Source organism: Ixodes scapularis, unplaced genomic scaffold, assembly GCF_016920785.2.
Source record: "Ixodes scapularis isolate PalLabHiFi unplaced genomic scaffold, ASM1692078v2 PGA_scaffold12__126_contigs__length_90152505, whole genome shotgun sequence".
Taxonomy (NCBI): domain Eukaryota; kingdom Metazoa; phylum Arthropoda; class Arachnida; order Ixodida; family Ixodidae; genus Ixodes; species Ixodes scapularis.
The window spans coordinates 44,126,525-44,149,720 of record NW_024609838.1 but is presented as its reverse complement, the minus strand read 5'-3'; the positions used below and the strand labels follow the sequence as shown (position 1 = coordinate 44,149,720).

General features: G+C 46.2%; 1 protein-coding gene and 1 non-coding gene across 2 annotated transcripts; both read left to right on the top strand.

Moving 5' to 3' along the window:
* The first annotated feature begins 46 nt into the window (after nt 1–46).
* Nucleotides 47–19,366, top strand: LOC8023077 (general transcription factor IIF subunit 1). Its single transcript, XM_029986661.1, has 12 exons — nt 47–116; nt 420–460; nt 558–630; nt 1,312–1,505; nt 2,686–2,856; nt 3,591–3,729; nt 5,653–5,882; nt 10,126–10,331; nt 12,812–12,918; nt 15,304–15,388; nt 17,963–18,095; nt 19,107–19,366. Exons 1-12 carry the CDS (start codon nt 78–80, stop codon nt 19,321–19,323), a joined length of 1,635 nt encoding a protein of 544 aa, XP_029842521.1. The 5' UTR covers nt 47–77; the 3' UTR covers nt 19,324–19,366.
* Nucleotides 19,367–22,587: 3,221 nt separating this feature from the next.
* Nucleotides 22,588–22,669, top strand: Trnas-aga. Its single transcript has one exon. It is a non-coding gene; the product is annotated as a tRNA-Ser (tRNA).
* Nucleotides 22,670–23,196: the final 527 nt, after the last annotated feature.

The window sequence follows — 23,196 nt, the reverse complement described above, 5'->3', positions numbered from 1 at the left end:
GCCCTTGGGCAGCTGCAGCCTGCAAGGCTGGCAAGGCTGGCAAGGCTGCAACGTTATCGCCTGCAGCTGCAGTTTCAATGGCGGCTGCAGTAGCAAGTGGGTCGTCGAGTTCTTCGGTACATTTCGTTTAAAATCCTCCGATATCTACTTGTTTGGTGACCTATTGTATATTTTGATAGTGACCGAGACTCTTACCAGAAACGTTTATTGAAAAAAAAAGTGGTGAAACTGGAGTGAATATATAGATTCACGTCCGCTCCAGCACTGTTGACACTTGTCGGCATTTGACAAAACAATCTAGTATCTGTGTCTAAATTTTTCTTATGGTGGCGAGGTGGAGAGTGGGGATTATTTTAAGAACATCTTTACACAGATCGTGGAAGTGAGTGCCATATTTATTCAGTTTCTTCCACTTTCAGGGTAATAACCAGGGACAAGAGTTCATTGTGCGAATTCCCAAGTACGGCCTTTTTTTTCGTTGCTTGGAAAAAAATAATCATTTTCGAATTTAACGTTCTGAGTTTCAGTTGCCTTATGAACTGTTTTCTTCTCTTCAGACAGACGAAAAAGCGTCACCATGTCATGCGTTTCAACGCAGCGCACAAACAAGACATTTCGAAGTGGACACAGGTGAGCTTCCAGGATTGCGAAATACCGGCATTTTGAGCTGGGTCCTTATCGGTTTGATACTGACTAACGATTATAGTATTATTATTTGAGACATCAATTTACACGTCACAACACTGAAATATCAACCGTGACCAGCTTGCCGGTCAAGGTTAATATTCCTCTTCAACAATGTGGGAACCATAGCCTAGTATGCCTATGCGGGTCGGTCCGAACCTTTTCGACAAGTGGGCGAATGTAATTTTCTGCTTTTTACTGGATGAAATATTTAAAAATATCGCTCATTATGCAAGCTCCCAATCAGTTCCCAGTTATTGTCTTGCAAGAACAGCAATTGTGATGTAGAATGCATCTTGTGGAAGCTTGCCGTCATTGCGAGCTTGTCAGAACGCTCTCCTCTCTAGTGTCCAGTGAATACCACCTTTTCGTCAACTCGTGTTTTCAAACACGAGTTGATGCGCACATCCAAAGCCCGGCAAAAGGTGCCGAGCGCTTGCTGGAGGCCGAATGGTCTGGATGCCTTTCCGTTCTTACCTTGCCAGTGACTTTCGAAAAACAAATCCCCATACACTCCACGCCCATAGGTAGTCTACACCGCACGAAATTCCCAACTTTTAGACACGCATACTCTGTAGACCACATTCCTGAAGGTACGGCAACCGTACGGCGGCCCCCTCCCCACAGATCCGCATTGAGCGGGAGAACAACTTGAAGGAGATGAAGATGGAGGACGACATGCCCAAGTTTGGGGCCGGCAGCGAATTCGGCCGGGACCAGAAGGAGGAGGCGAGGAGGAAGAAGTATGGCATCATCATGAAGAAGTACAACCCAGACGACCAGCCCTGGCTGCTCCGAGTGGGCGGGAAAGGCGGCAAGAAGTAAGTGTGCTCGGATGCTGTAGATTTGACATTTGTTTCAGTTCAGCTGTTGTTTGCGTCTCGCAGTCTTGCAAGATGTGCAACATTTTGTTGTAGTGAACGGTCTTAGACGAATCCTTGCGTAGTCCGTGGGTTTCAGTCCGGAAGATGTGGTACAGCGTTGGTACTTGGTCTCTCACAACTTCATGCATGTACGACACATAATTTAGCATGCACAGTGTGGAAGAAAATGCTTGCATTGTGGGTGCTTTAACGAAAAGAAAAAAAATTATAGTTGACAAGTAATTCAACAACTCGAATGCATCGTGTCAAAACGGATGCGTTTAACCTTTTGGCTGCTTTGATTTTCTGGTATTCTGTCACTTTTTTTCTTTGTTTGTCCTCCTGAGACCATTGATGTCAGCACTTATGACTTGCTGCACTCCATTCTTGTCTTGATCCCCCTTTCCTGTGAACTAGCGAAATAGTCGGCTATCCAAAGCATCTGGGACAACATTAGCCATCCTTGCAGGACCTGTCAGCTTTCGGCAAACTGGCTCAAAAGGAGTACCGCTAAGCGCTGCTAGCAGCGGAAGCTGCTATTATGAATGGCCCACCCTCCAGAAATTCATTCCAGTTACTTTTGGGTGAAAGAGAAGTGCTTCATATAGGGGGTGCTCAATAAGTTTTGCCTCCTGAGCTGTAACCTTTTCACTCAATGAAAAAAAATTAGTAAGAGATGCCATATTGAAATAAAAGTTTGGAATCTTTTTTTTTTTTCTAAGCAGCACATCACTTAATGATATAATCTTGACCGGCGGCGATGAATTGTATAATCCCCACCGGCAACAGAACTGCATCGCCGCTGGTGGGGGTTGTATTGAAAGGTGATGTATTCCTGGGAAAGAAGAGATTCTAAACTTCTATTTGAACTTAACATCCCTCAATTCCATCGCAGTACAAAAAAGTTGCAGCCTAGGGGGCAAAACTAATTGAGCCCTCCTCGTACATTCAGAAGCCCCTTGGCTGCGTGTCACAGTGCACATCATTTCGATAGCGGGTGTTGCTCGTTAGCAACTTGGTCAAGTGCTATCGCTCCTTCATTGCACTTGAGGGAATGTCCGGGCCAGGCAATCTTCTTCGATCTTCCCGGTGAATATCTGCCAACGGATCTCACAACAACCGGGTCTCTTGCGTTCAGGTTCAAGGCGATTCGGGACGGCGGTGTGTCGGAGAACACGTCCTTCTACGTGTTCTGCAAGGCGCCCGACGGCGTTTTCGAGGCCTTCCCCATCGACGAGTGGTACAACTTCAACCCGGTCAACCGTTTCAAGGCTCTCACAGCCGAGGAGGCAGAGGTTGAGTTCGAGAGGTGACGACGTCGCTGCTTTATTTACTTTTGTTTTGCTTCCTTATAATCGGGGTACCTACAGAGGAGGAAAGCCTGGAATTTCTGATGAATCGAGTTAGCCGCGACCATTTGGAAAATTGTGGCGCAAGTCGCAGAAATTGGAAAAGAATGGCATCTGTCGGAAAAATTTAGGGAAAACGTGGTGATCATTATTTTTAAATGAGGAAAAATGACAATGTTTTTTTTCTAATTGGGGAATTATGGTGTAAATTGGAAATTTTATGGGCAAGTGCGCGGTGGTAATTAGTAAATATTGCTCTATTTGGTTAATTTTTGGAGGGAAATGTAGAAATAGTGTGCAAATGCAGTGTAAATTATGGAAATGTGATGATAGTTGGGAAATATGGTGTGAATTGGGGAAATTTTGGGGAAAACGTGGTGATGATATTTACAGCTTGTTTATAGGGCCTGTGAACAGGCCTTCTGTTTGGCTCATAGTTATGCAGCAATGTGTGGTTCAGATCCACTAAAGTGGGGCTTACACTGAAAAAATGCACACTTGGGGGTGGGGATGGTCAAGAGAATTTGAGAGCTTGGGGACCCCATGACGCTACTTTGGGGAATCCCATGGTTCCTAGGAAACCATTGTCCACGAGCCAGAACCATTGTTCACCATGGCATCGTAAGCAGAACTTAGTTTGGCGACGCGACTTTCCAACGCATTGCCCGTTGCTCACGATGGCTCTTGCTCGTAGGCGCGACAAGGTGATGAACCACTTCTCAATCATGGTGCGGAAGAAGATGGGCAACGAGGACACTGAGGGCATCAAGGAGGAGGGTGAGGAGGAGAAAGGAAAGGGCAAGAAAGGGAAGAAGGACAAGAACAAAGAGTTTGTAAGTCGATGTCTTACTCCGTCGTCAGCGGCGTAATCCAAGCAGTAGGTACAAAACGGGCCGCGAATCGGTAGTTCATTGCTTATCGATTTTTCAAGGGCTCGTTACTGAATACCGGGAGTCGTGGTTCTGAGCTGGTGATCCGAGGTTTGCATTCGGCGCATACCGTATTTTCTGGACAGTATTACACGCACGGTGTGTAGTCCGAGTGTAAAATAATTTTTCTACGGAGCTCAACTTGAAAATTGCCTGCTTCATTAGTGCACAAAGAAGCTTGTATCGAACAGAAATCGTTAACATAGGCTGTCATTTACCAAATTCGTCGCATCTCAAAGTAACGAGCAATCTCGAACAAATTCTTGTATAGTCTGCACCCGTAAGTAGTTTGCGTCGCGTAACATTTAGAGTCCGGGAAATATGTTATTTTGTGGGAGATGCAATGCATTGCGATCTACGAAGACATTCACAAAGGGTTTCACATCAGTCCTCTTTATGAAGGGACAATGTTGTGGGGAGTGGAAATGGCTGTCACGAAACCTTGAGTTTCGTGCGTAAGTCGGATAACTGACTGAACGGTGCCGACAGTCTGCCGCAATACTTGCCCCATTGGCGGTCTCGATTGCCGGTTTCAATCTGTGTAACTAGTCGTTTACAGTTGCTGTAGTTTGTTTCACCGTGGCGTGGCAAAGAGCAATTGTCACGGCCCCTTCGAGTCGATCGGAGCAACGGAGGCGAAGCGCGTGACAGCCCTGACCAAAGGTGCAGGGGCGAGGGCGTAGCCCGGGCGGTCGGAGAAGACTGGAAGCAGAAACTTCTCTTCCGTCTTTTATGTGTGTCCCAGACATTGCTCTTGTCCCTCTTTGAGACTAGCCTGTCGCCCAAAATTCGTGCAAAAGCGGCTTTCCTTTCTCCCGCCCATGGCTTTGACAGCACTGTGCACTACTGCTACTGAGAAAGAATGCAATCGCGCGTCCCCTTGTGACGCACTGATTGGCTCACTGGGATCGTAGCCTTCACCGTTTTCCAAATTACGACAAGACAGAGCACGGACGTCGTTTGGTGCTTCCGATTCGCTTGTGTGGCCAATGCGAACCCGATCTCCACAATAGCCATTTTTTGTTGACCTGCTTGGGCTGCTGGATGTACAAGGGACAGAAGCATCTCGAGGTCCGAGTTTGCAAGTGCCTACTACACTCTTGAAGGGAGCAAAGCCTCGTCTCTAAAGTGTTTGTGCCACTTCTCGTATTCAACTTAGATTAAATTCTCGCATCTGTTGCAATTTTGTTTGTTACGAGGAAATATTAGCTTATTTCTTCCCACTCTATTTTAGTTTTCACGAAAACTTTGAATTTACGGCAAACTTTCCTGCCCACCTTTTATGCCATACCCCATCAAATGTTGGCAAAAATAATTCTGCTTCGTGCGCAGCAGGTACACTGACATCACAATGCCCAGCTCCGATTGGAAGGCTAGCGGGTAGACTGAAAGGCTAGCAGGTAGACTGAAAGGCTAGCTGTCTTTGGCTTCACTTACTGCATCGTTTTAACCAGAGTGAGCAAGACCGTCGTCTGCTCGTCATCCGCTAGTCCTAGCAACGGCTGTCTCACCTTTACTGTGTCTTTTGGAAACCCGGCGGTTCTTTACGAAAGAGGACTTAGCCTTTGAGAAAGGGGAGGGGAAGTACGTCAAATGGTGTCGTTTTTTCTCAACGAATGAGTAGCAGACGCACTCTTACGTAAATGGAAATCACGGCCTGGATGTCGTCTGCTTCCCGCCGCCGCCAAAGAGCAAAGAGCAGCGACGGGGGTGAAGCTTCGTCACACACGTGATTGCTTTCTCTCTCCCACGCGTGAAGAGGTGTGATCTGGCGCTCTCGCTGTCCGTGCAGTGAGTAATCTTTCGTGTTGCGTTTTCTTTTCTCAGAAAATCTCAGAGATGGACGACTGGCTGAGTGACTCGGACGGGGACGGCGACGATGACGAGGAGGACAAGGACGACGACGACTCGAGCGCGAAGAAAAAGAGAAAGGCAAACGAAAAGGAGGACAAGAAAAAGAAGAAAAAGAAGGGGAACCAGTCGGAAGACGAGGCGATGGAGGAGAGCGACGAGGGGGACTTCGACGACCGGGAGGTGGACTACATGTCGGCGTCAAGGTGAGTTTGCAAATGGCGTGGCAGCGCCACAAACAAGATGCTACAGGGTGTTTGCGAGCGCCATTCAGTTGTAAAAAACAAAGCCGTATATGCAGATAGTTTGGTCATTAATTGGCGAGAATAGGGCAAAAGTAAGGGTGCATCATTGGCTAAAATATTTTCAATGACCTTGGGCACATTGGTCGGCAGCACTTGTGACCAACCACTGGCCACAAATATTTCCTTAGTGAAAACAATGGACTTAACTTATATCCTCCAATTTAAATTTGTAGCTTAGGATGTATTCAAGTATTTCATTTCAGCACAGAAGAGTTGTGCGATTCTTACTTACTGAAAGGGCAATGCACATGAGGTTGTCATCACGGTGACATTCAGAATGCGCTCAGTCTTTCTTTTAATTGCAGTTACAGCCGCAGCCACGACAAAGTAAACGGTAAAAAAACATGGACTCGGCTCCATGGAAATATTTACCCTAACCCCCAATGCACACCCCACGTTCACAGTTTCGCCTCATGTTTCAAGAGACTTCTGTGGCTCAGTAAATGCACTCAACACCTTGAAACTTCCTATTCCCATTAATCTCTTACAAGTATCCGTTCATGTACTTTGAGCCCCATCCAGAAACAAAAAATACATGCGCCGTGGTACGCTTCTCCTTTAAAGGAGCTGTGCAACAGTTTCACTGCTTTGCTTAAATAATTTTGGAGTTGGTGCCTCGACCTTTCGGAAGTAAAGAACAAAAAAACGCTTTTGTCTGCATGCCCTAGTTTTTACTTTAAAAATAGACAAAGATTGAGGTTTTCGGCACCTCTCAACTCCTTCACCATCTTCCAAGTCACGTGCGCTGTGACGTCAATAGGGTTTGTGCGGGGTTCCGGTGAGGCTCTCTTTCTAGAGCCATCAGTGAGCAGCGAGAACTCATCCGCTCGCGATCGAGGAAGTCACATCCGGGTTCGGCCATCCCCATCCGGCTCTGTCCCCCTCCGGCTTCTGGTGGCTGTTCGCGGTGGCAGAGAGAGCTGACGGTTTTGTGGACCTAGGATAGATGGTGCCACTAAAACTCAGTATAATAAAAGTTTTGTCGATGATTACCAGGTTTTTGACGCATTTATGTTTATGTTGGAACAACAAGATTTATAGAAAAGTTACCTTTTATCGAGCAGGTATTCGCACAACTTGCTATCTTTCTACAAGACCCCCATTGACGTCACGCCACGTGTTTCTCATGGCCGCCGCTTGCAGCTGCAGGTAGGGGAATATTGTAAGTTTTGCCCCGCGATTACGCGGTAGAATCGCAACATTTCGAAGGCAGGAGGCGTGTTTTCTGTCCTTTGTGACAAGGTGAAGAATGTCAAAAGTAGAAGATGCCAATTCTTTCAACGTTAAAATCATTGCTCAGCTCCTTTAAGGTCATCTCAGATATTTTAACTTCGCATTATCATCACGGGGAGAATGTGCAATACTGGTGCAGCGCCGCTTTCGCCGCTCCACCCTGGCTCCCGCTGGCTCCTTCCATTGACCAGACTCTCTCTATATATGGCTCTAGTAAAAAAAAAGCTTTGTAAGTAAGCTAATGAACGAAATTCATTCACAAGGGTATCTTTAGGCAATGCTTTTATTGTACTAAAACATAGTGAGTTTAGGTTTCCGGAAAGAACGTGCAAGAAAAGAAGCACGTTTTGAGGCTGGTCCGCACACTTGCGTTTGCCTATGACTGAGTTCTTGTGATCTGTTACGCGACAGAATGCACTGGCACACTGGCGCCATCTGTGAGGTGGTCCTGGAACATCATTTTACTAGAGCGAAGGTTTTTGCAGTATTTGCAAGATGAAATGTACATAGTGTCCATGGGAAATGGTCATTTATAACATTGTCAAAATGTTTCTAAGCCTAAAATATAAGGTAGTTGCATGTGTTCTACGGCTATCCGACAGAAGTGCTAGTTCTCGTTGTAAGAGACCACGAAAGGTTTTGAAGCCATCAGTCATAAGTGGTTGCAAGTGAGCAAGCCAGCCTTTGTTCCCATGGTAAGAAAAAAAGACGGAAACAGACCACGGGGTTGATGCTGCTACCCACGGATGACACCATGTGAAAACAAAAATTCAAAAGCTTTTTTGTGATGAATACCTGAAGGCAGGTCCAGCGAATTCTAGCGTGTGTGTTACCGCTATTCAGTTGTATTACAATATGTATAAGTTATCCAGTGAATGGTAGTGTGGGTTCATGATAATGCGACAATTTATGAGATTCAATTTAATGAATGCGTGACCTTGGCTTTCTTGCGTCGTCGCGCTTGGATACGTTCGGTTATATAACTCGTGGAAAGAACCACATCCATCGCCGGAGCGACAACTGAGCTGGGCCTGCTCGTCTCTGGCTTTGCGTCATAATATGTGCAACGCTCGTATTGGTTCGAAGCGTTGACATCAACATGTGTCACCCTCTCCCTCTGTCCCCGACACGATACCTCCTCACAACGTCATGTATGGCACTGACACCGGAGAGTTTTCGTGAAAGCGAGTGTTCTAATGTTAATGCATTAAAGGAATACTGAACTGAAATTTCGAGCTCACAAAACAAAGCTGGATCGATAGGTGGGACGCTGCAAAACCCCAAAACATCACTCATACAGCGATATCTCTAACGGATCGCCATATTTTTGAAAAAGAAGTGCGCAATTGAACACGGCCGACGCGACAAGTCACGTCACGATTCCCATTCCCTCTCCTCCTCGCTATGTCCCGTCAAGCTGGTGAACCGAAGCAAGGAGGAGAGAAGCGAGGCCGCTTCTCCTCATTCTCTAATTCTCCCGGAGGACAATGACGTCAAAGACCTCGCTTGATCGCGCCCTTCTTTTCCAAAAGTACGGCCATCCGTTTGAGATATTGATGTATGAGAAACGTTTTGGAGTTTGTAGCGTCCCCTTCAACGCTTCTGCGGCCTTATTTGCGAAATCTGAATTTCAGTTCAGTATCCCTTTAAAAGAAAAGCGTGTCTTATGGAAAAGAAGAAAAACTGAAGCAAACTGTCTGGTTTGTATAAAAAAAAAAAAAAAAAAAAAAAAAACTAGGAAAAAAAGACAATAAAATAAATCTGCAGAAATGTGATAATTTTCTTCATACCCTTCATTATTCCGAAATATTAAGACCCCTAGGTGTAAAGTATATAGGCTACGTTTCCAACCGTCCCCACCTTTCCACGGGTCCGTGGGGCTTCACGAAAGAGCAGACGCATCCGGCGACTTTCTGTGCTTGGGTTTCTTCTAACCCACGTCCATCCATTGGGTTCTTCAGGCGTCCTGATTGGTTGACTCCAAATGCCAGCAGTGCACTCTGGTGCTTCAGTTCGTCCCTAGGGAAATCTTTCCCATAGCGTGATGAAATATTTCAGATCAGGTAATCCAGGGATAGCGGCAATGCCCTTTTACCATTTTCTCAGTCGATTTGCTTCTCCCAAACAGTTTACTGGCAACTCGGAACTCCATGTCGGACGCTCGGCGAAACTGACGGCTGCCACGATTGGCCAGCATTTTGTTTGACATTGGCACTGCCCAATCACGGAGCGGCAATGGCCAACCTCGGCGGTCGATGGTCTTGACGACTTTCTTGCCGAGTGTCGAACTTGGAGCCCCTAGGGTCTGATTATAGTCAAGATGGGAGTGAAAGAGCGTTTTTGGCTGCTGAGTAGATGTGGCACCACAGCTTTCGTGTAATCAACTGACGAGACGTTTTTGGCCCGCTTGCAAGATCATCTCACCAACATACAAAAGGCGAGAGAGGTCTCGTGGCCTTTGATCTGCTTGTCCTTAGTACTCCTTCATCTACCTCTCAGTGTTAGCCTGTGTAATCAGCAGGACAACTTGAGATTTGCAAATGAAGCACAGGTTGTTGAAACGCAGCTTCCAACATGAAATAGACGATCAGAATTTTGGTCTGCGTCCGATATCACCTCCCCGCTTTGCTCAGTTCATAGCAGGTGATCAGCTTTTTTTTTTCGTTCTGTTGGATGACATTCAGTGTTTTTTTTTGTTTTTTACCGTCTGCAAATGACCTTTTGTAGCAAGCAAACCACATTCTTCGCTCGCGTTAGCAGACGAACCGTCTACAAATGCCGTTCTCGCTGATTCCACGAGAGCCATATTTGATCTTGCTCCCTTCCTCTCGCAATGACCAAAATCAGATCTCGGGCGATAGCAAAACTGGCACGATAGGGCATCCGAATTTAATGAGATGCACGACCGCAGCTCGGAAGGGGAGGAGCCTGAGGACGAGAAGGCCAATCGGGAGATGAAGGGCGTGGAGGACGAGGACGCCCTGCGGGCGGTGGACCAGTCGGACGAGGAGGAAGAGGAGGAGAAGGAGGAGGAGAAGCCCGAGGGGGAGGAGGAGCCTGCCAAGGAGGAGAAAGGGGCAGAGCCCAAGCCAAAGCCCAAGGCCGAGAAGAAGGACGGTGAGCCTCGCTATTTCCCACGTAGTGAGACCCGTCGAAGTAGACCCGTTGCTAAATTACCCAAGCATTAAGGAGAATGCTGGAAACGTAGGTATTCCTGCCGCACACATTCACCTTAGGCGCCGTTCACACTCTTGCGACTGAGTAAGACGGAGAAAGACCAGACCGGTTTTTAAGCCTTTCGCGACTTCTTAGGACCGGACGTGCTGCAGCGCGGAGCTTGTCCTAAGAGATCGCAAGAGGCTTAAAAACCGGTCTGGTATCTCTCGGTCGTACTCGGTTGCAAGAGTGTGAACGGACCTTTATCTGTACGAAAGTTGAGCGGCAAACCTGCTGAAGCTCCTCAAGAGTGCACTGCAAAGCGGCAAAGGCTCGAGTCTTGGCATAGTTGCATGCTAGCGTTGCGCTCGGTGGTAGACTGGAAGTCAATAGCCAAGATAGGGTGTTGCTGGACGTGCGTGCAAAGTGTCATTTGCTTTGGAACAGTTAATGCTGCAGAAGGCAATGTGTGCAGCATGTGTAACTACACTCTCACACGCTCCTTTGTACTTGAGTAATTTAGCAAAAGGTCTATCGCTCGGAGTTAGGAAATGTGCTGTCATCTTGGGTAGGTTGCAGTGCTATAAAATATGACACTATTGCAGTCAGACATGTATGTAATGTGATACTAGTAGCTCTACCTGGTTACTTTTTTCTGTAATGAGTAAGCTATTTAGTTACTTCTTTTTCTAGAAAAAAAAATGAGTAACATACTTGGTTACTTTTAAGGCCAAAGTAACAAGTAACGGTATTTCGTTACTTTTGAAGAGTAAGTAGTACAACAACGTTTAAACAGCATTGTTTTAATTCCAACCGGAGTGTGCGTCTATTGCGACAAAGGCAGATGGGCAACCTGAAGAACAGTATGAGAGTATAGCAACATTTATCGCTGAACACGTCAGTTGAACTTACACAGCTGGGAATGTCCTTCACCCGGCGAACACAGTAAGGTTCGTTAATTGAACCTTCTAGAATCATATACAGACTGAATGTATACCCGGAGGTTGCCAACACGGGAAGGCACTGAGCCCATTGTCAACGTGGAATTTTAGAGGCGGAGAGAACAAAAGAGGGGGGAATCGCGTCGGTAGAACGACTCTCGAGCTTAGAAGGAAATGTATTCTCAAGGAAGCGAGGAAGCATAACTGATGAAAACTCCAAGAGGCAGCTACTAATTAAGTGCAACAACCACTGAAACAAAAACAATAAACCATGAAACAAAAGCAGTGGTGTATTTGGTTGTCAAAGTAATGATGAAAGAGCTCAACGAGTAATGGTATTTAATTACTATTTTTCGGCTATGTGTACATGTCTGATTGCAATGAAGATACTACCTAGGTGAGTTAGTTGGTCCCTCATCTTAACATACTACATCCCACAAAAAAGAAAAAGAAAGTGGATGTGGTAAAGGAAGATGTAGACAGGAAAGGCCCTATTGCAAACGTAGCAAACAAAATGGCAGTGTGTTTGCTATTTTAAACGTACTGGCTTTTTCAAGTGTTGCATATATTAGTCCAGGGACTTTCATACTCTTTGATCTCGAAGAGCGCCCAAGATCTCGGCATTGGCGTGTTAAAGCAATATATGACTAGCAACAGAAAACACCCCCCAAACTGAAAAAAAAAAAATTCCCCTCTGCCCCCCCCCCCCCCCCCCCCCCTCCTTTGCAAAACTCTTTGCTAGGACATTTTCAAAAAACAGAAAAAAATGTCTTGAAAAAAATTTTTGTATTTTAGAGATTTATTTACATTGCTATGGTTGCTGCCTCATGTAGAACTTTGTTGCGGCGGCAGGCATTATTCCGGGCTTTATTTCAGCTTTCCCTTTTATATGCCACCAATCTCAGACTACATGTGGTTCTAGGGTAGAAAATAAATAAATTGTTGTTATTATTATTGTGCTGCTGTTTTATATTAAAGTATGGATGGTTATCAACTTATACTCCAATTGGGTTTAAGCGTTTTAAGCCAACCTTTTTCAGGTTGGCTTAAATAGAGCCAAGAGTTTCCAGTTTCAACACCGAAAAGCGATTACGGATGTTGTAATACAGGATAATACGGGGCAGTGTAGCTTATTCCCGACGGGTTAGGAGAAGTTTGTTGACATGAAATGGAGGCTGGTTAAGCTCCTGCCTGCAAAACAAAGAAATGTTCGCAAAATGCCGTCGTTTCCTAGGTTGACTTGCAAGTTATACAACAGGCAACGTCACCCCGCTGGAGGGCGTGAGAAAATTTGAAAGTCGGTTCGGGTGTCGCCTTCATTTGCCGTTTTCTCAATAGCCGTTTTGAATTTAGGAACAATGAATAGCGTATCGGAAAGTGTGAAACCCAAGCATTCCTAAAATATGCTTAGTAAGGATGGCTACAGAAACTGCGGGAGCTTTTCCCCTTTAGCTTTTGCAGCGAGTTGAGGCGTCAGAGTTTCTCATCTCTCCTTTGCAGTGCCGTCCAAGAGCACCTCGAAGGGAAATTCGTCCGGAGAGTCTTCGTCCGAGTCCTCCGATTCTGACTTCGACGACTCCAAGTTCCAGTCTGCCATGTTCATGCAGGTATGGTCGGCCTCGCAAATTGAACATGGCCCCGTCTGCATCGTGACGCCCTTTGTGACTAAAAGCTTGGAAGGGGCGGCACAAAGATTTTCATACTTTGGCCGGTTAATTGTGGCAGTTGGTCTATGTCGCCTATAGAATGAGGAACAAAAAGCTGTTGTTTCTTGCCTATGCTAGTTTTTATACAAAAAAAAAAGTCAAAGGTTAGGGTATGCGGAGCGCAAGTTTGTCTGCTTCATTTGAAGGAGTTGTGGTGACGCAGGACAGGGTGTCTAGCGACCGGGAAAACCGGGAATTGTCAGGGAAATTTTAATTACCGGGAGAAATCAGGGAATTGTCAGGGATATTGTCAATAAAGGAGCCGGAAACGCCATCGAGTTCCCCGAGCTATGGCTCGACGACTTGTGGAAAGAAAAATAGGCAATAAATTCTGCTTAGAGCGAAGCACGGGCTCTACTCACCCGATGTAGAGCGTGCTACCCGATCCAAAGGGAAGAGCCGACAAATCCAGTCCAAGCCTTGGATTGGATTGTAATGGATTGAGGGTGTGACACTAGGCTAGATCCAGTTAGAGCTACTAGATTTAGTAACAAATGGGAAAGTCGCAAACCGTAATTTAATCCAAACCTTAAGCCGAAAGTAGGGATCTAGCGGCCATGCGGCCATGCTGCCATTAGGTTATTGACGTGTGTGGTCGAGGGTCCTGTTTTGATTGTGTTTCCGGAAGTGGCTTCTTCGCTTACGATGTCGGCGGCAAGAAATCGCTCGTTTCTCCATGCTGGACGAACCCGAATATTTCAGAATATGCAAGTTGGATTAAGCCCGTTCAAAATTAGGCTCACAGTGCTTAATCCCTTGTGTTGTAATGGTCTTATATACTTAACCGCCTCTACAGTGGTCAGGGAATTTCACCTGAAATTGTCGGGGAAAACCTGGAAAAGGTCGGGGAACTTCAAAATAATAATTTGCTAGACATTGTAGTAGGAACACCGAGCTCTGGTTGGCTCTGATTGAAGGATAATGGGCAGACCTCAAAGCAAGCTGCCTTGAGGTTTGCCCACTGTCCTTCAGTCAGAGCCAACCAGAGCTCGGCATTCAGACATCACCGCAACCCCTGCAAGCAAAGCAGACGAACTTGCACTCCGCATACCTCAGCTCGCACCATCTCTCGAGTGAGGTGTGCAGCGACATCCCTGGGAGCACCATGTTCGGTTCCGTCTTCAGGGGCCTCCAGCCCCCCCCTCTGCAATCGTAGACTTTTCAAGGTCCGTTTCATTTACGATAGAACACCGCACCCGTTTACCATTGTCGAAGGACATGGCAAGCGGTCGAGATAAGAGACGGTTTTCCACGAGAATGATGGGGAGGATAGTTGCGGAGAGGAAATGGTTTTGTTGACTTCCGAAGGACGGCGCCATGGAAACTTGTGTACTTCGGATGATGTGTCTTGTACGTCATTCTCTCATTGGAGCTAAAGTCACTGGGTCCTGAGAAAGTAGCGCCATTGCCTTACCTGTTTCCTTCCGGGGCACGCACCAATACTAACATGTGGACAACCAAAACCTCTGGAGGCAAATGGGCTAGTTGGTATCTGTTGCAAAGGCAATTGCCACTTCGATCCTTTCCAAGCATTGTATCAAAAGCATTCCTCCCCAAATAAGCGTCTTGGGTTCTGTGCATGCGCTCGGCTTGTCAATCATGCTTATCTCCACAGATCTCTTACAACGGTATTGTTCTTTTTGCGTATCTCGAGACGAGGGTTTAATTTCCAACGCCTCCAAGGACCGACGTCACGTGTGGGGGCAGTGCGAAGGTGCGCGGTCGTTTCGCCGGCGTGTGGATAACAAGTTCTCGGTATACAAGAGATTGTTTTTATAAGGCAACCTGTGACCGCTTATTTGGATGGGCTCGCCAAGAAGGGAGAGATCAACCGCTCGTTCCATGGACCGAAATGGCGACCATTGGGGATCTTGACGCTCGTGGAGGTAGGAGGCTTCTGGGGGCAACATGAGGCCACCAGAGGTGAAGCCAGAAGTGTGGAGGGACACGCTCCCAACGGTGAGCAAAACCAAGAGGCGCTATTGGACGAAAAGAAGAGCCGACTTGGCGCCAAAAGCATTTTCGGTCACCCTTGGGCATGCCCGAGGGTGACCAAAACAGCTGTTGGCACCAGGTCGGCTCTCCCTTTCGTCCAATAGCGTCTCTTGGTTTTGCTCACCGTTGGGGGCGTGTCCCTCCACACTTCCCACCTCTGGTGGCGTCACGTCGCCTCCAGAAGCTTCCTACCTTCATATGGTGGTGGTACTTTCCCAGGATCCGGTGACTTTAGTCGGAGCGTAGCTGAACGACGTCGTGTTAACGAAATCACCGTCTTCACTCTCGTAGAAACCAAAGAAGAAGAACGGCTCGGAAGGCAGCAGCCGTGCCAACACCCCCACGAAGCACGTCAGCGACGAGAGGAAGAGCAAAGGTGAGTGTCACTTTCAAAGCCTTCTGTGGCCAAGACTACACCGCAGCTGTACGATCGTCACTAAGAAAGATTAGCCCAAGCGGTTGACGGCCCGATTGGTGAAATCGTCACACATGGCGCTGCATCGTCGCGAATAAACCGAGATCGAGAGTGCTTGGGCCATTTCCGATTACCAGTCTCAAAAATGCTTCCTAACAATTTTATTTTTTGCTACATTGATATTGTTATTAGTAATCACTGCCAGAAACATCTAAAGACGGTAAAGCAGCAGATAAGTAAAGTCGATGTTGCTGCTCTTAATGAGCAAGCAAGATGTGCGCTGTCATGTATGGCCAGTGAAAGCCTAGGGCAGAGTGGCGGCGTGCTGAAAATGTGCTTTGAGAACGGTTTCCGTCGATCAACCTATCCCGCTTTACAAACGTGGCAAACGCCCGGCAGTATTGATTCCGCTAGCTTGGCGCGACTGCAGCGCCCAACGTCGCCTTTTCACCGGCTCGGCAATTGCTCATTCGGGCTAATAGTTTTTTAGTGCCGACTGTACTTTGTGTCCCCATAATTTAAACGGCAGCAAAAGCTGATGGGAGCATTACGGTTGAAAGGGCCTCGTTTGGGCGAGTGCCCATGTTGTTCGATGTTGACGGGAGTTACATTGGTCTGCATTTGTGCGATTGCTACTGCGGGATAGACATCAGATACAACAAGTTAGCAGCCACGCTGCACCGGCTCCAGTTGAACGAGTTTTTCGCGTGAACAAACTTCTGTAAAGCCGCCCCGGCTAAATTTCAATGTGTCCAATGCATTTAGTTGAGTGAACTTTCACTTATTCAAATTTTTCTTGAATTTTGTTCAAAGGGCATTTCACGGCATGACATCCTGTCGTACTTGTAAGCCATCGAGTTCATGAGGATTTCTAACGGCGTCCTTTTAAAGGGGGGACACTACCCAGCAAAAAGAAATTCTGCAAAAAAAAGTTGATTTTGAAAAGTGACGTAGTTACTTTTCAGTGAGTGAGTGACTAGTGAGTATATTCCCAGAAAGTTTAATTAGCTTACACTGCACAGTTAATTTTTTATAAATTATTTTCTTTCCATTGAAGCTAAAGTAAAGGTAGGGATTGAAGCACTTTGAACACATTTTTCTCTGTTCCACACTTTGGTATAAATTATAGTTTAGTCAATCTATTGTTTGATAATGGCATTGCAGGGAAGGCTCATCCTTCACTTTTCCTGACTGAAATTTAATAAGGAATGCGGCTGTAGAATTTTTTAGTCAATTTACGAATGTCTTTCATGAAAAATATTGAAATTTTTTTGAAGACACAGAATAGCAAAAAGTTAATGCAGAACAGAGAATTTGCAGAAATAAATGACTTTTTGCAAAAAAAATCTTTTCATAGCAACACCCCCTAGGCATTCCGCTACATATCTAGCGAATATAAATCTTGAGTATTGTGATAGTTTTATGACGAGAGATTAACTAAATAATGTAGGAGTGTTGCTGGTATAAGCTGCTCTAATTTCCTTCCACTTTCACCGACAGATCAGAAATTTTGTTATGCACCCTCTAGCATGGCTACCAGCCTACCCTGCAAATGCCATTAATTTTAAGCCGAGGATTCAAAAGTTGACCATCCTGGGGGGTGTGGCCCCTTAACAGCTTCCACCTGAATATTGCAACCCTATGGTCTCAAGTCATGGATGAAACCTTGCGTCTTCATTGTGGTTTACTTGTTGAAACATCTTTTTAATGCAGAATTTTCTTTTTACTGAGGCTAACTTTGATTTAGCCTTGAAGAAAAGAGAGTGAAGCGTGGCCCATTCCCTTTTTGCTAAACAGCCACACTATGAGCTCTGCCTGCCACACAGTGCAATGGTGAAACAAAAAAAAAAAAACAAGGAGGGACAGACGACAACGAGATCCTGAAAAAATTTGCTAGCTGCAAAAGCTCCAAAAACAATGAGAAAGAAAACAAACAAAAAGAGACGGTACAAAAGAAGCCTGTGACGACATTAAACATGGCATCGCGTGCCTGGAAGGCTGAGACTGGAGTTCGCGTCCACTGCGTACCTCATAATATTCAATTCTGCATAAGACAGTTCAATCAATAGATCAAAATAAAATTGATTATATATTTTTTTCTAGAATAGTGTAAGTATTTGTGATGCTGCTTCATAGTTGCTTTTATGCTTTTAACATGAAGCATTCTTTAGCTAGGTGTTCAGCATTTCATGAAGCCCAAAAATGAAGCCTGAATAAAAGCGTGGCTGCTAGGCTCGATACTGATTGGTTGACGGGTGGGAGAGGTGCTCGACACTGATTAATGGGGCGGTCATGTGACCAGGGGTGGAGTGACGAGGAAAGGTAGGCGAGGAGGAGTGGGGTTAGCCAGGTATGTCATTTCAGGTGTGCACATGCCCCACATTAAATTATCTGATGAAGAGTGCAGTGAATGTAGGCTTCTGGCTGAACAGTCTAGATGGTCTGCTAAGCAATGATGGAAATGTTTGTGATGCTGGAATGTTTCACATATGCAACACAATAGCCTAGCGATTTTCCATACACTTTTTCATGCAGGGTCGTCAAGCAGCAAGGCCCTCAAGCGCAAAATGAAGGAGGAATCACCGGCGCCTTCCAAGATGGAGGGTCCCAGCCCCAAGCGATCTAGGGCAGAGGCCGGGATGACGTCTACACCCCCGCTTCCAAGCAGGTCAGGGCTCTCGCGGCTCTGGGTAGCTTTACGGTAGCAGTATTAAAACAACGCTTCCGGCACCAGTTTGTAATCATGTAGATCCATCATGAAGAACCGTCACAAAAAACTGACATCGCAGGACGTCATTATGACGTCTTCGTAACGTGTTTGCAACGTCGTCGTGACATCTTTGTAATGTTGTCATAACGTCCTCATGGCATCACGGAATGTAATGATGACGTCATCATGATGGTGCCATGACATCACAAGATGTCATGATAATGTCACATGAGGTCATGTCACTTTGTGATGTCATGTGACTTCATGATGCCTCACGCATGCCTAGCTCGTTCATAACGCATTCTGTGCTGCCCAGCCTTCGTTAGCATGGTCAAGCTATTGTAATTATTTTTTAGAGAGGCGAAGTCTATCTTTGTGTACGAAATGGCGAAAACTCCCCGCTGATCACCTTCTGACTGGATGTAATTTATGAACTCTACAGGGCTCCCACATAAATATTTTGTATACATTTTCTGTTTGTTTTTCACACTCCAAGCCAGGGGCTTTGGAAGTATTTGGAAGAAAAGGGGGAGGGGGGGACGAAGGATTTTCTTCCTTCAATAGGACGTATCTCACTAAGCATTCCACGCATGGATGACGCCGCCATAACTTTGCGGGAGGAAGGCTACAATCTCGTGCCCTGCTTATGCATGCCAGCAATGGGTTGCGTGTAGAAAGGCTGAAGTCGCCTTTATGTATTGTGGCAGTGACGTAATGAAACTGGCTAGTGAAATCGGTCTATTGGTTACTAGAAATGTCTTAAATGTGTGTGTGTGGCAGGGAAGGAGGCAATCACCCCTGCCTCCCTGTTAACGATCACTTTTCAAGGCATATACCAACTTGCCGGTGTCCGAACGTCAAGTGCCTTTGGGATATACTAAAGAGACGGGCAGTTTTTTCTCAGAGTTAGCAACAACCACATGTGTAGGCGAGCTTCACTCTACACCTGTGCTTGTCCCATCTTTGCAGTTGGTCCGGCAGCACAGAAGGGATCACGGAGGACTCGGTGCGGCGGTACCTCCTGAGGAAACCGATGACGACCACGGAACTGCTGCAGAAGTTCAAGTCCAAGAAGACGGGCATGAGTAGCGACAAGCTGGTCAACACCATTGCGCAGATCTTGAAGAGACTTAATCCAGAGAAACAGACCATCAAGGGAAAGCTTTACCTGTCCATAAAAGCGTGATGCTGCTTATTTTTGCATCCTTTGCTACGAGGACGCCTGTTGAGGACAGTGTTGGCGTCAGTCATTGTCGTCTGGGGTGGTGTTCCGATGGAGGGACTCTGGAGGATGGCACATGGTGAACTGGTGCGACGAGAGCGAGGGGACGCCATCGGTCTAGCTTGGGCTGGCCTCGTTCGCAAACGTGTCTTCCGGCCAATCACAAGCCAAGAATAATCCCCTTGCGGTGGTGGCGAGCAGAAACCGTAATCCCCAACCAGTGGCTTTGTCTTAGCAGGTGTGTAACAATTGCGCCATTTTGATACAAACCCAATTTTCTGCACCTAGTTGTGTCAAAAACGCGAAATCGGTCGAAATTGCGCCACACTGCGCCAAAATAACTAAAAAAAAAAGTTTTAGGTGACGCTAGATTTAGCGGGAAACGAAAGCTTGGTTGGCCACATTCAATCTCGTCGTAGTAAAGTATATGGTACAGTATATGGGATAGCGCAAGCAACCGCCGGATTCTAAGATTTCAGCTGTGGTACCCTTCTATACCTACGATACGTGGTCTTTTCCCGATTTCCCTACTACTTCCCACTGTCATTCGTGACTGCATGCTAACGGTGTGCTGTCACGTCGTGTCGCTGTTTGGCCGTGGAAGGTACGACGCACAGGCTATCAAGATGAGCAAACTTAAGTATTTCTTTCGTGTTGAGAGCAGTGTTGCGGAGTTGCCCCTCCAGAGTTGGAATGATTCCGGAATCATTCCGCATTTTCGCGACCCCGGAATGGAATGGGAATGGAATGGCGGCGACGTTGGGGGGAATGGAATGGGAATGGAATTAGATGCCTTTTGCCCGGCATGGAATGGGAATGGAATGGGCCCGGTTCTTTACATTTTTTATTTTTTTATTTTTTACGTTCAGCTATACCGAGCCAGTCAGGGAGTTGGTTGTTCAGAAATAAAATGTGCGGGAAACTGCGAACCCGCGTAAAGCCCTAACAGACTTATACGCCAAAACAAATGCAATACAAAAAACAAGCGTCAAAGCAGGGGGGAGGGGGGGGGGGGGGAGAGCGGCCGTGGCGCCTTTCACCAGTGAAGTTCAACACGTATCCGAATGCGTCTGCGCCTGTAATACTGTACGGCTCAAGGGTACGTCGACGTCGGTGTAGCGGGCGTGAACGTGACCCGCTGCTCTGGTGATCCGATACCCAGGAAGGAGGCCAGACGTGGCCTCGCTGTGCGGACCCAGACTTTGTACACCTGCGACTCGTCTCGAGCGCGCTGTTTCTCGGAGAGCTCGCTCCTGTGCCGGCCATCTCAGGTCGCAATACACGGGGTCTCTGTTTGAATGATGCTAGGCGAAACATGAAGACTGCCATTCATGCGTCGGAGGCGGAGAGTCGGCAGGAAGGACCGTCACAACAGGGATGCCACCGTATCGATTTTTCAACCATAACAGAAGATAAGACATGTGCTTCAGGATGCTTCAGGTGGTCCACTTTTCTCGAAAATTCCAAATGGAACTACCTGCATGGTCTTCAACGAGGTCACCTACAACGAAAGTACGTATTGTCCTTTCATACAGCAGCGTGGGTAAAGTTTCACGTTCAAGGCAACACCTACAGATTCAAGAATACTAGTTCATCCCACCGTGACATCATGTGATCAGTGCTGACAGGGGATGCTCTTATTGGACAGGGAAGTGGTGATGTTTTGATGGAATTTATTTAGTGGTCGAAGTCTTTTCGCATCACTGGTCAGTCAGATAGGATGCCAGGGAAGGGACCGCGGTCAATCCTTGATGGAACGTTTTTTAAACCCATTGAGGACTCTTCGTCCGGAACCACTACCTTCAAGGCGAAGTGCCAAGCCTGCGAAAAAGTAATTTCGGGACCAGAAAAAAAAAAAAAAAAAGAAACTTCTACTTCAAACGTAAAGCCTCATCTCAGTTGGCGTCTCAAAGAAATTTGAAAAGTGTATTGCATTATCAGTATTTATATTTCTGCCCTCCCTAAAATGTATTCTTGTATTTGTATTTCCAAAGACTCTTTGCCTCTTTTTAAAATGTATTTACGATAGGTATCGCGATACATTTTTACAGATATATTTGAGACTTGAGTATGAGTATCTTAGCTGCTATTTTCATCTATCCCAGTATTTGTATTCCCAAACACATTTTTGAATATTTCTGCCCAACCCCGCAACGTAATGCAGCTGTCAAGTGACACTTTTAACGTTTAGGAATTAGAGGAATGGAATGGAACGATTCAGCCATTCCAGGAGTGGGAATGGGCCCAGTGTCCCCATTCCGAGGAGTTGAAAGGAATGGAATTATCGAGAACTCTAATTCCCCGGAATGGAATCAGAATGGAATGGGGGTGCCCATTCCGCAACACTGGTTGAGAGTAAACCTTTTTTTAAAAGTGCTATTGAGCGCCTTCATTGTGTAATTGTTCATTCGTGTCCGTAATCTCGTCAAAATGGACGGCGCCGCTGCCGTGAGCACTTTCTGTTATCAAACAGTTGCTTCCAGTGCGTGAGCAATCGAATGAATCGGTCACACACCCGTATTTGGCGTGCTTGTGCTGCTCATAGTTTTTCTACTAATTTACTATCTACCTTACAACTCACTTTTGTGGAGAGTTCTTTTTTTTTTTTTTCTATCTGCGCATGCTTTTTAGGAGCGTCCGATAGATGTCTGGTTGTAGTAAACCGTGCTTCCTTGTTCATGCTCTCGAATCACCGCTTTAAAAAAATGACCGCATCTCCACGTGGTGAATGATGTTGACTGGGGCGAAGCTCTGGTGGTGCTGATGATACTGATTTTATTGTTCATAGGTAGTGCTGATGGTGCTGATTTTTTTTATTGCTCATAGATAGTGCCGAGTTCTGGGTTGCGTTTCGACTTCATAATTACTGCTTTATGGTCGGTCAAATGCAGAGCCAGTGGTTCTTCTAGCCTAGCGGATCAGCTTGGACGCTTGGATTCCCTAGAAGCCGTGGGAATGCATCTCCACCGCTTAAGTCAACGGTCAATGTTAGAAAGAGAATGTGTGGTATAGAACGTGGTTATATACGCATTTGAGCATTTGACCGCAGCACCCTCTTTTCTATAAACGTTGAGCCAATGCATGCAAAGTTTAACGTGATTATATTATATACGCCTTTGACCGCAGCGCCCTTTCCTGTATAGACGTTGAGCGGCTACATGCAACATTTCATCCATGACACCCCAGCTCTTGAGTTACTGCCACATCTTGGAGCCCCCTACTCGCCCCGCAGTCGTGGCCAAGTGGTTAAGGCGATGGACTAGAAATCCATTGGGGTCTCCCCGCACAGGTTCGAATCCTGTCGACTGCGCAAACATTTCTTCTTCTTTTAAGAAGACAGATGGGATGGCAATCAATGTGAGCACGGACGCCGGACAAACAAGGCTAGACCCGACGGAGCTTTGCCCCTAAAAGTTTTGCACTACTATTGCGCTTTGGCACCAGTCCGTATAAGCTTGAGGTACCTAGTGCCCACCTAACTTTGCAGCAATCCTGTGTTTCCTGTCCTCATCTATGCGCATAAAACTCGCGTTTGCCTTTTCTGTTTTCTTTTTTTATATTTTATCTCGGTGCGTATCGGTGCTGATGACTTATTGGAACTAAGGTGGACAAAAATAATGATCAAAAAAGAGAAATCTGACTTATGTGATTTATACGGTTTATATCAGATTTTTTTATGATTTAAATTGCTGATAAGCTGCTCTAACATTTTCTGCTCCCAATCTGCTCCAACTGTAGACTTTTCTGCTTCGAAGTTGCTCCAAAATACATAAATTGCTGTTTCAAAGTGAGAATTTTGTGCTCCCAAGCTGCTTCAAATCCAGATTTTTCTGCTCC